The following is a 15,518-nucleotide window of genomic DNA, read 5'->3' as shown; positions in this document are numbered from 1 at the left end:
TCGGGGTTATTTGTCCCCTTTTCCAATTGCGGGAACGTAAGGAGGGGCTGGGGCCCCCACAGCCCTGGCTCGCCTCCCGGCCCCCAGGCACGTGGCCGAGGGCCAGAGGCTTTCCCAGCGTGGAGAGCGCCAGAGTTGTGTGAAAGGGGCTTTGTGCACTGTGGGGCAGCGAGCGGCGCCCGGGAACAGGGGCGCCGAGGGGACCCGACCACTCCGGCATAGCAATGAGGGTGCCTTTATGCCAGGCTGGCGCGGGGACGCAGAGCTGCTCACCACCGGTAAACTCGGGGCAGCACAATGAGGCCGGATCCCGGGGTTTTCCCCAGCTTGCGGTTGCTGGGCAGGATTTGGGGGGCGATGGGCACATGGCCACCGGGAGCCACGTCCCCTCCGAGTCGCAGCATGGTGGGGGACATCCTGGGCGGTATCTGGCCCCTCCAGGCTGGTGGGGATTGGGGAGCAGAGCAAGGGGCGAGGAGGCTTTGGGGACACGCATGGTGGCTTAGGGGGAGCAGCGGCCAGCAGGAGCCCTGAGAGGTGGCTGGGACAGAGCCACCGAGGGTGGCTGACCCCAGGCACATTGATGGGGGACAGCAGGGTCTCTTGTGCACTCGTGGGGACGCTGCAGTGACGGGGACAGGCCTCGCTGGCTGGCAGCTAGGTGGCAGCCGATGGCCGGGAAAGGCTCCCTGTCCACACTGGTGCCGAGAGCTGCTGGTGGGCCGTGGCCTGGCCACCAGGGATGGGCTGGCTGCCCCAGGCTGCCTGCTGCCGCCATGTCCTGGGCTATGTCCTGTGGCCGTGTCCCTGGGGACTATGTCCCATGGCTGTGGCCGGAGAGGACAATCTCATCCTTCCAGCCTGGCAGCCCATGGTCCTGGCAGGGCAGAGCAGGGGACGGCGCTGAGATCGGGAAGCCAGCATTGGTGGCCGGCTTCCCAGCAGAGGCTGCAGCGGGGACAGGAGCGGGGCTGGATGCAGGATGCTCCCGGGGGCCAGCACCCATACTGGCACGCCAGGACGCCTGGGTCCTGCCACCAGACCTTGTGCAGGGGGGCTGCAGCCCTCGGGAACCAGAAGCAGGAATTAAATCACAGCAACTCACTCCCCATCAAAGCTCCTCATCCGTGAGGCTAGCTTGGGGTCTCACGCTCTAATGGACGTAAAACCACCCAGCAGGGTCCCTAGGTACCTCGAGCCGAATTTCAGCACGAGAGCACCCTGTCCTGAAGCCAAAGGGACATGCGGCCTGGGGAACCTGCAGCCCTCGCTCTCGCCGCCACCGCACCAGCATGGAGGGAGGGCTGCTTGGTGCAGGGAGGCAAGGCGGGCGCCGGATCTTCGGGGCACTGAGGAAGTCTCCGCTAATCTCCCCTGATACTTATTTTCTCCTGGCTCCTACGCAGCCAGGATCAAAGCATTGACGCCTTTTGCAAAAAGCTGTCACTCCCAGCGGCTGTGGGGAGGCAGATCTGGGCTCTCCCCCCACCCCCAGCCTCCTCTTAATGAGACAAATGAAGAGGAGAAAGCTGGAAGTTTTAATTATAAGCTTCCAGCCTCCAAGAATACAAAGGCGAGCACCCACTGCTGCAAGGCAGCTCTCCGCGCCAGAGCTGGGCAAGCGAAGTAGGTCAGGAGGAGCCGGTCACCCCCAAGCCCCAGGGGAGTAGCTTGCAAGCAGCTCCACCGCACACCCGGGGCCAGCTTGCGGCAGGAGCGCAGGGGCCAGGGCACGGGGGAGTGCGCTGAGCGCCCCAGCCCGGCTCAGACCTTGCATCCCTCTTCCCTGCACCCGTTCGGCAGTTTGGCCGGCTCCGAGGCTTTGTGGGAGGAAGTCGCCTTCAACGCGGGTCACAGGGACCCAGATGCATCGTGGCACCCAGGGACCAAGCTCTGGCTAGAAAAATAGGATCCAGCGTCATTTCGTCCTCTGCCAGGGCTGGAAGGAGAGGAAAGCAGCTAACAGTGGGCTGCCCCGTTCACAGGCCACTGGAGCAGCCCAAGGCAGGTCCTTGATGGCTTCAGGCCCCAGTGCGGTACCCAATGTAGCACAGAAGGGCAGGGAATCACCACGGTGCAGAGGGGAGAGCCGCAGTGCCCAGGCAGAGATGCTGGGGTTGGCAGCTGGCCAGAGCTAGAGATAAGGGAGCCCCTAGGGCAAGAGTAGGGATGGGTAGACAGGAATGGCAGGAGGGGGTTTTTGCAGGGGGAAAGTGGTGCAGAACAGCTCTCCGCAGCCATCAAGCATAGTGGCAAGCGGCCTATGTCTCCCCTCACCCACTCCACAGGACATGGAGCAAACCACCTGTCCCTTCCAAGGCACAACAGAGGGGCAAAAGCCACTTAAGGGAGCCACCAACGTGAAGATGGGAAGCCACGATGGGCTGGGCAGGGCCGAGATCCCCCCTGCGGCAGCTCTCAGGGGAGCAAAGGCCTGTCCAGGGCCCGCTTAGGTGGGAGCTGATACCCAACCATTGCTTCCTGCGTGAGGCGGAGGCAAGGAGGCCAGAAGCAACATCCACACGTCTCCCCGCACCCCTCTGGTTTTAAACTAAAAGATTTATTAAAAGCATGTTATTTCTTAGCATCACCCATCTGTTAGCACTCGACACCCCGGCGCAGATTACAGAGGGGCTGAGAGGGAACAGCAATAATCCATCTGCTACAAAAACATACAGAGCTGAGCAGAGGGAAGGTACGTGTAATCCAGGACAACGCCAGGACCCCAGGGATGGGAACTGGGAGGTGTTTGGCCAGTTTTAGGGGGGATCAGGTTGGACATGGGGCAGCAGAAGGCTGGGAACAAGCTCAGGGTTGAAGGCTCTGCACTCCTTCCCTTGTATGAAGCAGAGGAAAAGGGGAAGATCAGTCCCCTCACCTCAAGGAAGGAGCTGGAGGGATGTGATGGGGGTGGTCTCAGAGAAGGGCAAATTTTGGCACCTGAGTTTGGGCCCCTGGGAGGGCCAGGCCACAGGGAGGGGTCCTGGACTTTGCAGGTAATCAGCATAAGAACTTCATGGCCTGGGGTTTGGGAGCAGCAGAGGCACTGCTGAGCACTGCTAGCTCTTTCACACTCCTCTTGCTGCCTTTCTGGCCAAGACTGCCCGAACAATGTTCTGAGGATTGAAACAGAGAGGAAGATGAGAGCCAGGTAAATTAAGCAGACCCAGGCCCCCTCCCAGAGGGGATCTAGGCGCTGGCCGCTCCATTCCCCTTTATAGCCTGCTCCAAGCACCCACCACCCTTCCCAAAGGCTGCATCCACAGTCCTGGCACCAGGAAGCAGCAAATCCCAAACAGCATTTTCCACCAGTGCCAAAGGTACAGACTCCAGGTATTTTCCACCCAGCAGCCTGACCTGCACAAGGGATTTGGCTGGCAGAGAGCAGCACCAGTTCACTGCCTGGTCCAAGGCAGGGATCTCTCCCATAGCCCATCATTTCGCAGGGAGCCTGGTTCCCTATGTGCCTGGCTGGGTGCAGAGGAGAGAAGGGCTTACCTGCGATGCTCGGGGGCTGCGCAGATCTCCGGCTGCTGCCTGGGAGTCGGGCAATGCGACTCTGGAGCCCTCCCAGCGAGCAGGAAGCGGCGCTGTTAAAGAGAAGCATGACACTTGGGAATGGCCATTTCAGGGGCTGTTAAATCCTGAGGCTCAGGGCAGATGCAGCTGCCTCCAGTCTTTCCCTAGCAGCTGAGGTGGAGCCAATGCGGGCAAGGATGGAGACCCCGAGCCCTGGGATCCAGAGAAGAGCATTGGAGCGAGCCACCAGCCCTCACCCCCACGCAGAGCACTCTGGGACATGGAGTGCTGGGGACCTTTGCTATCTCACCTCACTGATCGCCTCCGCTTCTGGGCAGGCACTTTGGAAACAGAGGAGGGCTTGGGGATGGAGGAACCCTTCATGGTGAACACCGGGATGGAGGCTCTGCAGCCAAGGAAAAGAAGGTTAGCTCTGGGGCGCTGCAAAATGCCAAGGTCAGATCCTGACCCCTGCACTCACAAGGCTGGGACTGGGCCAGCAACTGGGCCAGCATCATACGCATGCAGGGAATCGAAGTCACAGGCAACCACACGACCTGCCCAGCTTTGCAGGGCAAATGAGTCAAGCATGGATAAGGCCTCAACAGTTCTGCACAGAGGCGGCAGGTGCCTGGCTACCACTGCTTTCCAAGGCAGTTGTGGTCTGGCCATTCCTCTCTACCTGCATTTCCCTAGTTATCTTTTACAGGAAACATTTCCCTTAAGATCTCCCATGTCACCAAGGGCATCACAATCTTCTTTTCCAGAGGGCCACACAATTCACCCAGCTCTGTAAAAGCCGGAGCATCTCTGAAGTGCTGACAATAAAGATAACACTGCACAACACCAATCCCCACTGTAATTTCTTGGCTCCCTCAGGGAAGGGGCAATGCCCCACCTGGTTCAAGACATGCATTTAGGGTTCAAAAAGCCTTATGAAGGATACTCCTCCAGAGTCCAAACAGTAACGGAAAAAGAGGAACTGATTTTTCAGAACACTTTCTATATCTTTGCAAGCAATTTGTGCATGAGCTTGGCCCTCTGCCTACCCAACAGGCTGAGTTACTTCTGACATCTCCCCTCCTAGTCCAGCTGCTGAGATCCACAAAGACAGTCCACAGGTGTGATTCAACCAGAAACAGAGCAAGCAGGAGAAATCCCCTAACATGCAGTCCTGCATGTTCGCAGGGTAACCCATCTGGGAGCTGTCCAGACCCCGGGGGCGGCAGCACTGACCTGGGACCGAAGGGGCCGTCCTGCTTGTTTAAGAGGCACTGGACGTTCTCCCAGCCGGGGAATTGGGGCAGGCTGAAGGTCACTGGCTTGGCCATGTCGGGCGAACTGCTGTCCTCAGAGAGGTCAAAAGTCATGTTCAGGTCGCGGAGAGTCAGGGCAGCTGGGGTGCAGCAGTTTTGGGCGGCTGACGTTGCCAGGGGCGCACGCCTTTTGGTGACCGTCGATGGGCAGATTTTGGGGGTGCAAGATGGTGGTAGCTGGGAGGACTTGGTCTCTTTGGGAGAGTGGGTGCCCTGGCTCTGCATCACCCCTGGAGTCTCTGCTTCTCTCCCAGAGCCCTTCCTCAGGTCCGGCGGGGAAGATTTCCGCTGGCGTTTTGCCTGCGTTTTGAGGCTGTGGGGAGTTCCTCATCCAGAAGTGCTTCTCATCTCTGACCTCTTCCTCTTCCTAGCTAGGCTGGGAGCTTTCAGCACAGGACTGGCGAGCGGAGCAAGTTGCTGCAAGCGTCGCAGAGTGGCTCTTGTCATAGGGGCACCGTGCTCAGCAGCAGGCATGCTGACAGATGCCTTGGCTAGAGGAGCAGAGAAGGAAAATAGTCACTTCCCTGCCCATAGCCGTACCCAGGCACTGCTCTGGTCCAGGGGCATCCCCCTCTGCCCATCATTAGAGCTGAGCAAAGGCACCTGCTCAGCCCTAGGTATGAGCCCTACAGCAGCGGTTTTCCATCAAACCACACTCACATTAAACCCAGAGCGAGAGAGTCAGGACAAATCCTGACATCTCCTTAAACCTAAAGGCACCAGACCAGTCCTAAAGCAAGTGCCCAGCATGCCCCTGGAAAACAGGGCATGCAGGATCCACAACTTCAGTACTGGGTTTGTGCCTTGGCACTGGGGATGCAGAGGAAGAGCTTCAGATGCCAGGTGGGAGACCGTGGCTGGGCTGACGTGGGCAAACGTACCAAGAAGGAGTAAACCAGGCCAGAAAAGTAAGAGTCAAAACTGCTGCCTTAGTCTCCCGGACCGCAAATACTGCTCACGTTTAAGCTGACTTGCATACCCACACCGAATTCCCCCGAGACAAGGGCTGCACACTGCTCCTTTGGTGCTCTAGGCTGCTAGAGATGCTCATTAGCCTGAAAGGCTCCAAAAAATGGGGCGAGGAGCCACTCTCAGCATGCACTGCTGGGGACTACAGCAGGAGGAAACTCAACTCTCAGTCCTCTGCCCACAGACACCACCATCTCTTCTGAAGCACCCCTCCAGCATACCCTTTACCCACCGAGGCACAGCAGAGGAGACCATAATGACTGTCCCAAGTCCTCACCGTGACAGTCCTGCTGCATCCCTCGGGCTGGAGCAGCCCTGCTGGTCTGTGTGGGTCTGTTCAGCAGCCTGACTTGCTCCAGGCTCGCACCACTCTCCTGTTGGACCTTGTGCTCCATTTCCTCAAATTCGGAGACCATGTCAGGAGTTAACAGGTTGGCAGACTTCAGGAGGGAGTACTGCCTTCGGGCAATGCTCAGAACAGCTGCTACAAGTCTGGGACAGAGAGGGACACAATGCCAGATGAGGGGAGGTGACCTCCCTCTGATCTGGCACAAGGCAATCTGTCTGCATCCAGACTCAAAAACTGGTTAGCCAGTGAGCTTGGGCCAGTGTCACCAGTAGCAGAGGTTTAGAACCACCAGCATCACCAGCAGGTACCTGCTTAGTTGGGACAGAGACTGTCAGTGCAAAGTTTAGGGGGAAGAGAGGCAAACTGAAGCTGTGAGATACCTGCAAATCTCCTAGCAGAGAGCCAGAGCTGCGAGTTGTGTGTTCACCTCTTGGTTACAAGGGACCAAACTGCATCCATAGGCTTTTTGCCAGGCTTCAGGCACTCATTAGCTTGGCTAGAGCCAGATAGAGATCCAGGCCCATGTCAAGGCCAGCTTCCTTCAAGACACCTTTCTAAAGAGTTTCATTCTGCCAGGATGCTTGGGCAGAGATATCAGCAGATAGTGCCATGGGAGCCCTGCCAGGGCAGGACCTGGGGGAGCCAGGGCAGGAGGAGAGTCTCTGCAGAGATAATTTCAAGACTAATGGTTTGCACTTAAGGCTCCCACATTTGCTGGGCCTGGAAATCTCCTTCTGCCCATGGAAGCGTCATTTCCAGGACAGAGAGCAGGCTTGTTTGACCACTCATTGCACTGTGTATTCGCTTCCTGAGCTAATGTCTTCTTGTTCCCAGGCATGAGCGAAAGAGGACTTTTCCCCGGTCCCCAGGGACTATCTGTCCCTCTCTGCTTCACAGCTGGGGAAGGTTATCCCATGGATTAAACCCCCAGGAGCCAAATTTGCTCTCTTTACAGGGCAGGCAGTTGTCTACAAGGAAAGACCTATTCCCAAGCCCATGCAGACTGTCCCTCAGATGCCTATGTGCAACAGGAGCGAGCACAACCCATCCTCCCTGGGAAACAATATTCATAGGCAAACAAGAGGAAGGGGCACGTGGGGATAGCATAAGGATACTCACGTCTCTGTTTGGCTGCTGAACAACCCCTGTAGCGGAAGGCTTGGTTTCTTTGTTTCCAGCTGGAGATCTGTGTGATGGGATGCTCTGGGACTGCTAGGAGGCATTTCCTCTCGAGCCTGGAGTGATCATCCAGAAGCGCTTAGCCATCTAGCCCAGGATTAGTTCATATCTAAGCTGAGTCTACTCCCCCAAACACCCTGTTATCAGGAAAGTCAACGGGTTTTGCTAACAATACACAGTCTGGCACATGCTGAGCCAGGTGCCCTGCAGGCCTGCTGAACTCCTGCCCTCTCTCAGCAGGCTGAGCTGTGCCACAAAGTTATTCAAGCCCCCCGACCAGCCTGGCTCGCCATGGCCTTGCTGCCCACTTCTTTTCTCACCTCTTCCTCCGATTCCACCTTCTGTGGCTGAACAGGCCATTCAGCTTCCGACTCCGGCTGCGCTGCGACTGCCTCGTGGTCACCCTCACAGGAAACTTGGGGGTCTGAGCATGTCTTTGGGATAGCTTCCTCCAACCTACAGAAACCAGAAACAACCCTGGGGAAGAGAAATCTCCAGAAGGGAAGTCACTGAGCCAGAGAAGATCCGCTGGGAAAGCTGTCATGTTTGTCTAAGAAGTTTGGGGATGAATGAGACAAAACAAGATTCGGTCTTTGCAGCCCAACTTCCCTCGATGCTTGCACATCGCAGCCTGTCTGGCTTCGTTAGGTCTGCACATAAACAAGAAGATCACGCACCCCAGCAGAGAAGCTCATCCGCTTTCAGACTGATGCCTGCGCTCCCACCAGCGCTAAAACCTTGCAGACACCTTGGCACGAGGAGGTGGCAGTCAGTTCTGTGCCCCCTCCCTGCAAGCCCCACAGCCTCACCTGGGCAGTCCCGCCGGGCTCAAGCTGGGGGAAGCCAGTGGTGCCGGTGCCTGCTTTTCTGCATCCTGAGCCCTGCCCTCGTAGGTGCGCAGTTTTGCCCGCAGATCTGCCACCTATGAGGAAAGTTCATTCCTTTCACAGATGGTTTTGCAATCTGGGGGAGATCAGAGCTCCCTGCTGCCGCAGGGAGGTTAACGCAGCCCTCCTGGCAGACAGCACCTTCACGCAGCTCACAGAAGATCAGGGAACTCAGATGTCTGTGTCCTGTCTCCCCAAGCCCTCCCTCCTCACCAGCATCTCACCTCCGCTTTCAGCTGCTCGCAGATCACGGCATATTTACTGATGTGGCAGTCAAGGCTGAGCACATTGCTCTTCAGCTGCAGAGACAGGGGTGAGCGAGAGGTTAAAGAAGCACAGACACAGCATGTACCCCCTCTCCCAGCTCTGGAGAAAGGCAGCTACTCAACCTCCTCTGGGCTCAAGGATCCTCAGGGAGCCCCGAGGTGGCTGGAGCAGACATGATCTGTGCTCAGGGATCTGCTGTGCCACTCATGAGCCTTTCTAGGCTCTGGGCTGAAGGGCTTTAGCAGAAGACCAGGTGCTCAGCATCCATAGCTTCACGAGCTGGATTCTGCCCGGAGCAGCATCCTCAGGGCAGGATAATTGAAGATGGAGCAGAGAAGCACCCATCAAGCTACCCCATACACCATGGCAGGTTGCAAAACTCAGCTCCTTCCCACCCATCCATAGCTGCTCTCAAAAAACACAGTGGCTCTCCACCACTATGTGAGGTCCTCACCGACAGCTTGATCTCCTTGGCCCGGTTGGCGTACTTGAGTGTGTTGTAGGTGTCCTCGTAGGCCAGCATGGAGGGGCTCACGGCAGCGATCATGATGGTGCGGCAGTTGCCACCAATGGAGTCTTTCAGCAACCGTGTGAGCTTGCTGTCCCTATATGGGATGTGGGTTTTCTTGCTCTGTACCGAGAGATCAAGGGTCTGCTCAGCTTTTGGCTCACAGATGCTCAGCCCTGAGTCCTGTGCTGCAAGGAGACAGTTATGCACGCCCCATGCCACCTGCCAATCCCATCTCTGCCACTGTTCCCAGCCCAGGTTGCCATCCCACTGTACCAGAGGGATCGCCAGGTCTGGCGCACAAAGGCCCCCCTCACATTCACCTACCCTGGACAGCCAGAGCTCAGCAGTGTCACATGAGGAGCAGCGTTACCTTTGCATCAGCCAGTGCGTTGATGACATTGATGAGGGCTAGCAGCGAACGGTTGATGTTGGCACCCTCCCGGAGCCGCTCTCCTTTGGTTTTGGTGACTGAAGCTCTCTCTGAGCCTGCCAGGTCAATCAAACTCATCTTGGCCACTTGCAGGTCCTGAGCAAGGCCGACAACACGGTCCTGCTGCTTCACGTAGATCTGCGAAGACAGAGATCTGCGAGGCTGCTGCTGAAAAAGGGGCAATGTTGCTGGTTGGAGGTTGCATTGCCAGCAGGATGAGGTGGTGATGTTTATAAAAGGATAGTGAAGTGGATCACAGGCACCAGGATGTTGGGCAGGGGGAAAACAGTGTTCTGGTGCACTGAAAAGACAAGCCAAAACTGTGATGACATGAGTGGCAAAGCCATGGAAGTGACCTCGCATGAAGTTACAGGGCTATGGAAAACAATCAGCATCTCCTATGCTTTGTCAGCGATCAGCACACAGCTAGCTGGGTCCCTGAAGGGCTATATGCTAGGCGAGATCCCTGCTGGGACCTGGAAAGCACTCATGCACTGTGTCAGCCTCAAGCTCTGAGTCCAACTGTGGGTCTTGCCTCAAGAAGGGTCCTGAAAGATGATAATCCAGGTGCGCACCTGCAAACTTGGACTCTGACAGGGGCTGCAAGCCCCCCGGAGCCAGCCAGCATAGACTAGAGATGTCCCCAAGGGGGCTGTGGCCAAGGCTTCTCAGTGCTGAGGCTGCTTCACAGTGAGCTCAGGTGAGGCGCGACACCGCTGCCGAGGCTCACTCTGCTTCACAACTTTGCCTTCCGCATCCCTAAAGATATTCTGGGAGAAGCAAATACTTCTCCCAGCACCATAAAAGTCCTCAATGGCTTGCTCGCCCCGGGAGCTCCCTGAACAGAACATACTGCCATCTCCCATGGGCTGAGACGTTCACGCTGGAGAGGCTGGTCCTGCTTCTTCACGCAGAGCCAGGTTCCACACCAGGCTGTGATTTGCCTGCCGGGAGGCAGAACCAGTGGCAGGAAGGGCAGATTTACAGCATGGCTAATGGATTCACGACAGGCAGGAATCCAGAGCCCACCGCTGTGCCCAGCTGGGAACCCAGCTGGGAAGCCGTCCAGACACCTGTACTTTCCCTGCAAGTAGCAATGGGCAAGGCACCCGGTTCACACTGAAATTACAGTCAGAGGCCCCAGTGTCCTCAAGCAGCCGTGACGGCCCTGCTAATTCAGGGAATGGCTTGGCTGGAATTGAAATCAACTGGGAGGTTTCTGTAGGAGAGCACCAGTGATCAGGGGCCAATCTTACAGAGCTAGGAATGTAATTCTTGGCCCAGTGCCGAGGGAGACAGTGGAGCAGAGGCACTGCCCTCAGGCACTTAGCAGGAGGCACAAGAAGGAGCCTCTGATACCTGGCTTAGGGCAAAGGGGACCAGTTAATACATTGAGTTCCCACATGCTAAGCCTGCAAGAGTCAAAAGCATAATGTGAAATTTCAGTCCTTGGGAGGTTTGACACCAAGTGGGACCCAATGCAGAATATGGGACTGTAGGCCAAGGCCTTGTCTCGGAGATGTGGCCACCGGCAAGACCGGTATGTGCTGTCTGGGTACAGAGCTGGCTAGTGGCCTGTCCAGTCCTGTACCTCTCTTTTAGGAGCCACAACCACTCTGATTTTCCCTGTGGCACACCAGGAGCAGCAATAGGAAGCCCTGTGATGCTGGGCCCTGCACAGGCTTGCTTCCTAGCCCCACCTTCAGCACAAAGCCTGAGCAATCCCACGGCCATCACTTCTCACCTGGAAGACTGCGTGCGAGCGGGAGGAGGTAGCATTGGCATCGGTGGGGTGCTGTGTCCGGTTTTTGTTGCCGTTGGCCAACATCTCCAGGAGCTGCTCTGCCGACTTGGGCTGGGAGAGAACACATAGAGGCAGGGATCAGTGGGCCTGGTACCCGTTACGTGGGCACCAAATGACTACAGCAACTCAGACAGCCTGCAGCTCAGGGTCACATTTGCTGCTAGCCCAGGGCTGCGCAGACGGCACCTCCATGCTTTTCACACACACACGGCCCGAGGCCACACGTTTGCTTCTGGAGCTGGTTTAGGTGCAGTGTTGCCCAGACCTTGTGCCCATCTTTCACACCTACCTGGTGGAAGGAGAGACCTTGGACCACGACACCTTTCTCTGGATCTTCCCGGATTGCCAAAGGGCCCTTGGGCTCCAGGAGGTCATGAATTTGCTCGTTGTACACCTACAGCAGGCAACTCAGAGTAAGGCCAAGGTTGCTTGCCCAGCAGCAAGGTGCAGCGAGCAGAGCAAGAAGCTTTTTACACCAACGTCACACACGCACCCGATGAGGTGCGCCCCCCTGCCCCCTACCCCAGAAATGGCTTGAGGACAGTTTCCCAGGCATTACACCAGGTAGAGCTGATGGTGCTCTAAACGCAGAGGACAGCTCTCAAGGGCTTTACTTGCAAGTCACTGTGCCACCGCTCCTCTAAAGCCCTTTTGGCCAGAAAGGGCAGAGAGCTATGCAGCCTGCAGACACTTCGTCATCTCAGCAAGGAAGAGAAACTTCCTGGGCTCCAGATGGGAGAGAGGCAGGAAGAAACCAGCAGCATGAGTTCAGCTAAACAGTCAGACAAGCCGGGCTGCAGTCGGGCTCCAACCTAGTCAGTGCCACCCTGGGGTGCCAGCCACAGCTCAGAGCGCGGGGGGTATCCCAAGCAGCTGGGATACTCCATGTGACATTACAGGACCTGTGTCAGCCTTCCTAGGGACGGTGACTCAGAGGCAGGAGGGAACAGCTTGGATGCAGCCTACCTCCTGGTAGGAGATGAGCACCTCACAGCTCTTCTCATCCTTTCTGGCCTCAATCCTCTTGTACAGCTCCACCATGGTGAGGTACATGATGCCCGGGCTCTTCTCAGAGCCCAGCATGGTGTAGGTTTTCCCTGCTCCCGTCGCGCCGTAGGCAAACACTACAAAGGGAAAGGGTGGCTATTTGAGACTATCGTTAACGGGAGCAACGCAATGTCATCTCATTGCCACACATCCACCGGAGAGCTTCCTCCAGCAACCCCTGTGGCAGGGCCAGGGTCACTCCAAGCCTTCGTGGGGGAAGACAGGAGATCAGGCAGAGACTAGGCAAATTGGTTCAGTAGTTAATTGCCCTCAGTGCTAAAATCTGCGCTGTCCTCCAGTGTGATTTCGTCTAACTTTGACTTTCAGCCACAGCGTCTCTAATTTAGCAGGTAAAGGCAGAGTGAGTCCCCAAACCATCACCCATTTAGACACTTGAAGGCCACTCTCAACTCACCCTTCAACCTTCCCATTAACAAGCTGAGCAGACCTGGCTCCTCCTGTCTATCACTAGAAGGTGTTTTTTTTTTTTCCTCCCAGACTTTGTAACTCATCTAATTTTTTTCCCAGTCTTTCAACACCCGCTTTGAAGCATTAACATCAGAGCAGGACACACTAATCTAGAGACTCTCAGCCCTTCTCCCCATTAGCAACACTTTGTGCTTTGAGAGTATCTCATTTGCAGATCCTGGAGTTATTTTATGCAGATAGAGACACAAGACATGCCTGCCAGGTGGGCACAGTGACAGAGCCAGCCTTCAGCGGCTTGCAGAGCATGCCGGAGAGCCAGGAATAGCATCCTCCAGTCCCAGTGCCCAGCCCGGCGCATGATTAGACAGGAGAGCGGTCGCTTCCCGCTCGGTGCCTGTCTTGCAGAAGTGACATGCTAGTTACGTTATTCTTCTCCTGACAACCTGCAAACGGCGCAAGGATCTGCAGCGTCAGGCGTGGTGAGGCGCTTTCAAGCCTGGCCGTACAGCTCCGTCAGCCTGGGAGATGTGCACGAGGGGCAGAGCAGCCCCCCAGGCATCCTGACACGTGTTCATCTCCTGCAGCAAAACTCAAGTGTCCTCCCTAAGCAGCCACTGGGGGCTCTGCCTGACACAAGCATTTAGGCTGGGAAACAATGGCAAAACCAAAATGCCCTTTGCACTGTGAATTCTCTCGATTCCTTTCTCTTTCCCACCCCAGGAGAGCGGAGAGCAGGTGATCACCTTCCCTTGGATGGCCACACGTGCCTGGAAAGCACCTGCTCAGTCTCACTTTCTACACCAATGTCCAATTTCTACAGCCATCCTATAAATCACACCTCCTAAAGCGCTAAGCATCTTTGCGGCCCTCCTTCATCCTTCGCCTCAATCACTCGGTAAGTGTTGAGCCCAAAGTGGACTCGGCATCCCAGTTGGGGCCTTGCTGCCTCTGAGAGGGCAGAATAATCCTTTCGTCACACAATGCTCCTATTAACCCACGCTGAGCAGCATTTGCCAGGTCTGCAGCTTGGCTGACGCTGGCCATGAGCAGCATCCCCCCAGTGGCTTGCCTGCTCCACAGACCCTCTCCCACAGCAGCGCCTTGCATTTAGCTTTGCCCCATCTGCTTGCTGAGTTCAGATTGCATCTCAGTGTCGGGAACATCCCCACGCTGAGCCGGCGTGCAATTGCCCCAGCTTGAAGTAACGTGGAAGTTTAAGGGTATTTGTTACTGCATTGCTGTTGCATGACCCCTGCTCTCCAACTGATTGGGAGTTTCCACTACATTGCCAAAGAAATCAAAGCATAAGAGAAGAGAAGCTACGAGCTCTAGGAGGGATGTCCCCGAGCTCCTCAGATCAGACAGAGGCAGCGCAACAGCAGCGCAGATCCACAGCTCTGCTGAGTCCATCCAGCCCAGGATCTGAACCCAGTGGGATAGAGGCAAAGGCACTCTCGCTAGTTCTCCGGGAAGCTAGGAGCCTTACCGGAACAGTTGTAGCCATTGAGGACACCATCCAACACCTCCCGGGTGGTGTGCTGGAACACCTCCTCCTGCGTGGCCCCCTCCCCAAAAACCCGGTCGAAGACGAACTTCAGATCCTTGCCCTTGTGCTTGGGTCCACGGCCAGCCGGCAGGCCGCCTGGGAGGCTGCCGGGTTCCTCGGGGTCGAAGACGAGGATGTGCTGGTCGACAACCTGCAGCACAGCGTGTGCGGCCCCCTCCCGCTCGTGGGGGCTGGGGGGCCGCACGCGCACCACGACAGCGACGGTGCCCTCCTCGGGTGGCGGGCCCAGCGCCATGGGGCCGCAGGCGGTGGGGCCCAGTGCTGGCTGGGAGATGTGGTTCCGCTCAGCTCAGCCCTGAATGCCCCTCTGAGGGTGGGAATGATTCAGCTGGGGGAAGGAGGGGGAGAGTGGGAGAACGCAGCTGTGGGGAGCCCTGCGCCCCTGGCCAGGGGCTCTGCTCCCATTCCCCCGTGACCAGCTACATCCCTCCCCTGGGGGTCCTACTCACCCCCCAGCCCTGCCTCCCACCCCCTATTGTCCTCCTAGCCCCCTATTGCTCCTCTCAGCAATACCCCCAATAGCCTTTATTGTGCCCCTAGCCCCCTATAGCCTGCCCCCGGCTCACATTGCCCATACAAGGCCCCTATGCACCCCCCCGGGTATCCTCTGCATCCCCTACTGCCCCTCTGAGCCCCCAGTATTCTCTCCGGGTTTTATTGTCCCTTCAGTCCCCTATAGCCTGCCCCCGGCCCATATTATCCCCCCCCCCGCGAGGCTTCTATGGCCCCCTGGGTCCTCTATCTCCCCTCCAGTGCCCTCCCCGGGCTCTATTGTCCCGCCCGTGCCCGGCAGCCCGCCTCCGGCCTATCTTGCCCCCCGGGGACCCCAGGGCTCCCCCTGTCCCCCATAGGTCCTCCATACCCTCCCCCCCGGGGCCCCATCCCCCCCCCCCCCCGGCCCCGGCCCCACCGCACCCGGCCGCTTCCGCTTCACTACGTTCAAACCTCCCGGCAACCCCCTCCGGCCCTTCTCATTGGCCGCGCGGTTCCCCTGTTCTCATTGGCTCCCCCGCATCACGTGCCCCTTCGCCTCCACGGGAGTTGTAGTTCCTGCCCCTTGCGGGGCGCCCCAGCCCCCGCCCCCCCGCCCCTCCCCCTGCCCGTCCCAGCGCCAGTCCCCGTCCCCAGTCCCCGTCCCCAGTCCCGTCCCCTCCCCGTCCCCATTCCCCTCCCCATTCCCGTCCCCGTCCCCTCCCGGTCCCCGTCCCCATCCCAGTCCCCGTCCCAGCCCCTGTCCCAGCCCC

General features: G+C 57.6%; 1 protein-coding gene across 1 annotated transcript; it reads right to left on the bottom strand.

Moving 5' to 3' along the window:
- Positions 1-2,539: 2,539 nt before the first annotated feature.
- Positions 2,540-15,239, bottom strand: KIF18B (kinesin family member 18B). Its single transcript, XM_068919181.1, is given in 16 exon segments — positions 2,540-3,116; positions 3,499-3,590; positions 3,830-3,925; positions 4,756-5,326; positions 6,082-6,296; positions 7,273-7,388; positions 7,653-7,788; positions 8,142-8,254; positions 8,444-8,518; positions 8,941-9,117; positions 9,368-9,565; positions 11,172-11,282; positions 11,521-11,625; positions 12,198-12,355; positions 14,194-14,581; positions 15,190-15,239. Coding segments are annotated over 15 exon segments (2,595 nt in total). The 5' UTR covers positions 14,510-14,581; positions 15,190-15,239; the 3' UTR covers positions 2,540-3,000.
- Positions 15,240-15,518: the final 279 nt, after the last annotated feature.

The sequence above is a fragment of the Struthio camelus genome, chromosome 25 (assembly GCF_040807025.1).
Source record: "Struthio camelus isolate bStrCam1 chromosome 25, bStrCam1.hap1, whole genome shotgun sequence".
In the NCBI taxonomy this organism is placed as follows: Eukaryota; Metazoa; Chordata; class Aves; order Struthioniformes; family Struthionidae; genus Struthio; species Struthio camelus.
Note: the sequence above shows the minus strand (reverse complement) of the source record. Positions and strands in the feature narration are given on the sequence as shown.